At 51.1% G+C, this 6,283-nt stretch overlaps 1 protein-coding gene across 1 annotated transcript; it reads right to left on the minus strand.

The window, feature by feature from the left end:
• Positions 1-1,871: 1,871 nt before the first annotated feature.
• Positions 1,872-5,871, minus strand: TMPRSS12 (transmembrane serine protease 12). Its single transcript, XM_029965986.1, has 4 exons — positions 5,867-5,871; positions 4,623-4,894; positions 3,315-3,457; positions 1,872-2,159 (listed from the first exon to the last, which is right to left on the minus strand). The coding sequence occupies exons 1-4, from the start codon at positions 5,869-5,871 to the stop codon at positions 1,920-1,922; spliced, it is 660 nt and encodes a 219-aa protein (XP_029821846.1). The 3' UTR covers positions 1,872-1,919.
• Positions 5,872-6,283: the final 412 nt, after the last annotated feature.

The raw sequence follows: 6,283 nt of genomic DNA on the forward strand, positions 1-6,283 counted from the left end.
GACAGGAGGACCCCCAGAGTCCCACCCCCCCAGTCCCATCCCAGGATGGCTCTGGGAACAATCCCGCCGTGTCTGCAGCACTTTTGCATGAGTAACAACCCCCCATTTCCATAGCTGGGATCGAATCCCAATCCTGCTTCCAGTTCTGTCAGCAGGAATTGCACTGTGGGCTGTGCTGTCCCAAGGTGTTGGAGCTCCCTGTGTGTCGTGCTCGCTCGGATCCGGGTGGAATCCCGAGCTGTGCTCCCTCCCTGGATGTGTGATGCTCATCCCATGGTCAGTCAGGATTTTTGATTTTTACTCCTTTGGGAATTAATGGACTCGTAGCAAGCAGAGCTCTCTGCCACGAGGAATCTGCATTCCACGGTCTCCTGGTTAGTGGGTCATAAAAGGGTGTTTTTTCCTGCAGTTTCTGAATCTCTGGTTGTTCTGGACACGAGTCCTGAGGTGTTTCCTTTAGGCCAGGCTGGAGTTGACTCCTGGTTGCCACCTTGCCAGAAAAGAGCTTTTTGGCACATCAGAAACGAGGTTGGGAAAGTCCTGACCTGAGGGAGCTGCTCCTGGAGAGGTGTCAGTGCCTCCTGTTTCTTTGGTGGAATCTCAGGACAAACGAGCAGCCTGGAGTGTGAACCTCAGAGATCTGGACCTTTCCCCTCAGGTGTGTGTGTGTTACCTGGAATGTGTGAGAGAGGCTCTGACCTGCAGTTCTGAACTGCTTTGGGAACTCTTGTGGTAGCTGATCCTCACTGGGTATTCTCCTTTTCCTTTTGTAATATGGGATAATAATAAACAAAACCTGTCAAATGTTGAGGCTGTAGAACCGTGGTGGCCAGTTCTTTCTGTGTCCAACCCCTGCCCTGCTGCCAGACACACCAGGAGTCAAGTTTTATCCTCTTTTTAAAACAGTGTGTTGGAAAGAGCAGCTGACTTTTCATCATGGGAATATTAAACAGTAACACGAGTTTCGCTCTTTAATCACTGACCATGAAGTTCTTAATTTGGATTTACTTTTAAATCTCGATTGTAAAGAGTCAAATCTCACTCCTGAGGGTAAGAGGTGCAGCACCCAGTGCTGCTCTGCTGGTTGGTTCCAAACAGTCCATGCTTTCCATGATTTGTAAATATTTGTTGAAACAATTAATGGTTGCAAATTTTGACCTTGGTAAATAAAGTCGCCAAAATATTATAATTCTGATGGTCCCTATTTATTTTTAACTAGCACAGAACTGCAAGTGGTGCTGTCCAGGTGGAAATACCTCTGTGGGATCGGGTCATAAGGTGGCCAGGAATAATTAATTGTCAGTTTTAGCGGATGAAAGAGCACCTGTCATGCTAAAAATCGTGAGTGCAGAACAACTTTTACCTTTCTGCAGGGGTTTTTTTTACCTTCTTAGATTTCAATAAGCTGAGCCACAGCTGAGGTTTGGTTAATTAAATGGTTAATTAAAACCTCTGTGTGCTCTGCTGGCTTTTACCCGGCAGAGGGAGCATCTGCCATCCCCAAACCCTGGTGGCATCACCGAGTGTCTTTAACCTTCTGGTGGCTGGAAAGGCGCAGAAATAGGGTGGGAGGAAAGTGTTGCCAGTTGATAACATCCCTCTATTCCATTTTCAGCATTAGGGCCAAGGCTGTTACCGTTTCCTCTCCCATCAGTGTGGATTTCAGAGGCAGGAAACAAAAAAAAACACCACACAATTGCAAACACGACTCCTAAAAAGTAAGTGCACGTCCTTTGGCTCTCGGATTTATTGTGAGTCAGGAGGGAGCTGGTTTTTCCCAAGCTCTCCCAGGCAGGGCCAAGGAGGGAGCTGGTTTTTCCCAAGCTCTCCCAGGCAGGGCCAAGGAGGGAGCTGGTTTTTCCCAAGCTCTCCCCGGCAGGGCCGAGCTCCGCGCCGGTGCCACGCTGGGTTTGCCCCTCTTAGAAGGTCTGGGTGAGCACCGTGTGTGCCACAGTCAGGAGGAGGGTGAGCGTGGTGCTCGTGGGTTTTGGAGTCCTGCTGGTCAGCTTAAGTTTTGCCTTGATCCATGTCCTGTACTGGGAGAGCCGGACGTAGATCCCGGGGTATTTGGGGCGGCCGCAGCCGACGCCGAAGCTGGCGATGCCGATCAGGTAATACCTGTCGGGGTGGTAACACACCAAGGGGCCCCCGCTGTCACCCTGCAGGTAAAACACCACAAAACCCCCCCCAGTGAGGTGGGAATGCAGAATCCAGGCAGGATTAAATGCAGGGGTTTTAACTTCAGGCAGCTCAGTTAATGACAGCAGCAGTGATGGTAACGTGGGCGGTGACGTGGACAAGTCAAGGGAAGTGTGGTGACACTGAATCAGGATCCTTGAGGTTGGAAAAACCCTCCAGGATCACCAAGTCCAACCTGTGCCCCATCCCCACCTTGTCCCCCAGCCCAGAGCCCTGAGTGCCACGTCCAGGCCTTCCTTGGACACCTCCAGGGGTGGGGACTCCAAACCTCCCTGGGCAGCCCTTTCCAAGGCCTGACCACCTTTTCCATGAAGAAATTCCTCCTGATTCTGCTCAAGACGCTGCCCTGACCAGAACCCCAGGCCTGCACTGCTTCAGTGTCTTTCAAGTTCTGTTGTTTTCTCTCTGCACCTCTTCATGCCAAGCCTTGTCTCCCTCAGCTCCTCACTCCTCAGTTAATTGGGGAATGTGTTGTCCACACAGTGTGGAAGCACCAAGACACATGGTAAGGAACACACATCCTGATTCTTGGCTGTGTCACCTACTCGGGGAAAACTGCTGAGGGAAGCAGGAAGTGTATCAGACAAAGCACATTATGGGGTTTAATTATAAATGTCTCCATGTCCCAGCTGGTGCTGCAGCTTCTGCCAGTGCTTCAGACACAAGAATTGGCTTTTCTGAGAAAGAGGTGGTGATTGCTCAGCACTGGAATGAAAGCCCTGAGCCACATCCCTGAGCCACATCCCTGAGCCACATCCCTGAGCCACATCCCTGTGCAGTGCTGCTGCTCTCTTCCAAAAGCATAAAAACAGGAGGCACACTGGTGTGCTTCACACACACTCCATGGCACACCAACACGTGTGTCGAGTGTCATACATGATTTATTGTCACCTCCATGGCACAGATTTGTTGCATTCTTTAACCTTTCCCTTTGTTCAGCATTCACAGGCTCTTTTACCACCTTTCTGACGTCACCAAACGTGTACCTGAGATATTCCTGCTTCGCCATCACCATCCCACCCCTCTTTCTGATGCTCCCTTTGCCTTTGGCCTGTTTTGTGGTTGGCATTTCTGTTGTTTTAATTGCTCCTGATGCCCTTGAGCCCCCCCCTCACCTGGCAGGTGTCGGTGCCCCCGGCCCAGGCGCCGGCGCAGAGCACCCTGTGGTCCATGAGCCCCGCGTAGCCCTCGGAGCTGTTGCACAGGCTGGGAGGGAGGATTTCCACCCGGGCTTCCTTCAGCACAGGTGAGATTTTACCTGGAAAGGAGGCAGAATTCAGTGAGGTGAAATATGCTGGAGTGTTTTTTTTTTTTCTGTGCTTTTTTCCCCCCCTGTCTCCCCAGCTGGGACGTGTTCAGGCCTGGATGGGACACGGGTCCTGCCTGCTCCTGATGGATTGGAACTGGAGGGGGTTGAAGGGTTTGCAGACTTGGGTTTGATGTACATTTTGCAGCTCTTCCTCAGAAGAAGCAGCAGTGGTAATGCACCTGCCTCGCTCCAAGTGTCAGAGGTGACTTATCTAAAGGGCTCGTGTGATCCCAAAATTCCCATACCACCAATTGGCATCGAGTTTGTGCCCAGTAGGATTAAAGAGAGATCTGGAAGGAGTGTAGTCGTTCCTAAATCCCTGGGGACCCCATTCATCAGTCCCTGGGGACCCCCCAGTTCACAACATGCAGTGTCAGAATTGTTGCTTTTTGATAGAAAAGCTGTTTCCAGCAGACCACAAATCTGAAAGTCAGGTGAGTTGTTTTTTTGGGTTTTTTTCATGTTTTTCTTGGAAGAAAGGCTGGGAAATGTATTCCTGTGGTTGCAGCTGTGTGGATCTAACCTGGTCATGATGGAAAAAAGCCCTGGAAGCAGATTCTCACTGCAGAGAGTTTAATGAAGTTGTGTGAGGTGACCACAACCTGAGCAAATCCAGTTGGAATCACGGATGGTTTGGGCTGGGAGGGACCTCAAAGACAATAAATTCCACCCTCTGCCATGGGCAGGGATGTCTTCCACTAGCTCAGGTTGCTCCAAGCCCCGTCCAACCTGGCCTTGGACACTTCCAAGGATGGGGCGGCGGCCTCTGGGTAATGCATTCCAGGGCCTCCCCACGCAGGGAGGCATTCCTAATATCCCTAATATCCTTCCTAATATCCCTAATATCCTTCCTAACATCCCCCTGTTTCAGTGGGACTCCATTCCCCCTGGGAAGGCCGGGAATGGCAGGCAGGCAGGAAGGCAGGGCCTGTTACCCTTCTCGGCGGTGCCCCACACAGGGAGGCATTCCTAATATCCCTAATATCCCTCCTAATATCCCTAATATCCTTCCTAATATCCATCCTAATATCCCATTCAACCCATCCCCATTTCAGTGGGACTCCATTCCCCCGGGAAGGCTGGGCATGGCAGGCAGGCAGGCAGGGCCCGTTACCCTTCTCGGCGGTGCGGCCCCAGCCGCTGACGTAGCAGTCGGAGCCGTTCTCCAGCTGGGGCTGCAGCGGCGCGGGCGGGAGGCAGATGGGCTGGATGTGCAGGCTGGACTGCACGGCCGAGCTCAGCTCGAACACGGCCACGTCGTTCTCAAAGGTCTCGCTCTTGAACTCCGAGTGCACCAGGATCCTCCTGATCCTCCTCTTGGCCGTGTGGGGGCCGTGCCTGTGCAGGTTGTGCAGGCCCAGGACGGCGCGCCAGAAGCACGGGTTCCTGCGGGGGGATTGGCAGGTTGGTTGGGTTTAGGGAATCGTGGAAAGGGTTGGGTTGGGTTGGGTTGGGTTGGGAGGGACCTTAAAGCCCATCCTGTTCCCCCCCTGCCATGGGCAGGGACACCTTCCACTAGACCAGGTTGCTCCAACCTGGCCTTGGACACTTCCAGGGATGGGGTGTCCTCTGGGAAATGCATTCCAGGGCCTCCCCACCCTTACAGGGAGGAATTTCTTCCCAGTGTCCCATCTAAGCCTGCCCTCTTTGGCTCGTGCACCTTTAGGAATGTGTATTGAAAATTCCAGAGTAAATGTTTTCCGGAAGGAACCTGCCTCGTTCCCCTTGTCCCTGGGAACACTCACTGTGCCCAATGCTGGTGGCTGCTCAGGAAAATTCAGGTTAATGATTTAAGCTGAAACTTGGATTTCCCCTCCCACCCCATCTCAGCAGAGGCCACCAGGAGATATTCTTCTGAAAAGGCTAAAAACTTGGATTTATTTTGCAGACAGGAAGGAGGCTCATCCCCACAATGCTTAGAAAGACTCTGCTTGTACCTAGATTAGGGAAATCCATTAACTAGAAGTAACAATAATGAATGTGAAATTTAGAAATAGGGTTGGAGTCTTTCAGACCTAATTTCTTGTTGAAAAAAATCTTTACTGGTATTAAGTGGGATTTGAATTTGGCCTGGGATGAGCTATAAAATTCAGATTAACCTCCAAAGTTAAGGTAAAAATTAAATTGATAATTTAAAGAGGCATTATATTGCAAATAAATGATTGTTAAATTCATTTAAAGAAACAGGGAGTTGATGTACCAAAGTCCCGATGAAGGATGAAATTCCAAAGTTCAGGGATTTAACAGTTCACCTTCCCTCAGGGTCATGGCTGTGTCAACACAGTCGATGGGAACTGGTGCAGATTGTGCAAGTGTGGCAAAGGCCACAGTTAAAAGTCTGTTCTGAGCAGTTGTTACCACATTGTGAAAAAAAAACCACCAAAAACCTGGGCTCATGTGCAGCTGCTGTCACCAAAACCCCCAGGGCCTCTCCTGATGGGCCACTTCCATCTGCAGGGACAAATGGGACTCTTGCAAGTTGACTTGACTGATTGTCCAGTGACTGTAACTGGGGAGATTGTGAGCCAAACATGGGAGACTGGGAGCCAAACGTGGGAGACTGGGAGCCAAATGTGGGAGATTGTGACCCAAACGTGGGAGATTGTGAGCCAAACGTGGGAGATTGTGGCCCAAATGTGGGAGATTGTGGCCCAAACGTGGGAGATTGTGGCCCAAACGTGGGAGATTGTGGCCCAAACGTGGGAGATTGTGAGCCAAACGTGGGAGATTGTGGCCCAAATGTGGGAGATTGTGGCCCAAATGTGGGAGATTGTG

The sequence above is a fragment of the Manacus vitellinus genome, unplaced genomic scaffold (genome assembly GCF_001715985.3).
Source record: "Manacus vitellinus isolate BGI_N305 unplaced genomic scaffold, ASM171598v3 scaffold_129_pilon, whole genome shotgun sequence".
Classification (NCBI taxonomy): Eukaryota; Metazoa; Chordata; class Aves; order Passeriformes; family Pipridae; genus Manacus; species Manacus vitellinus.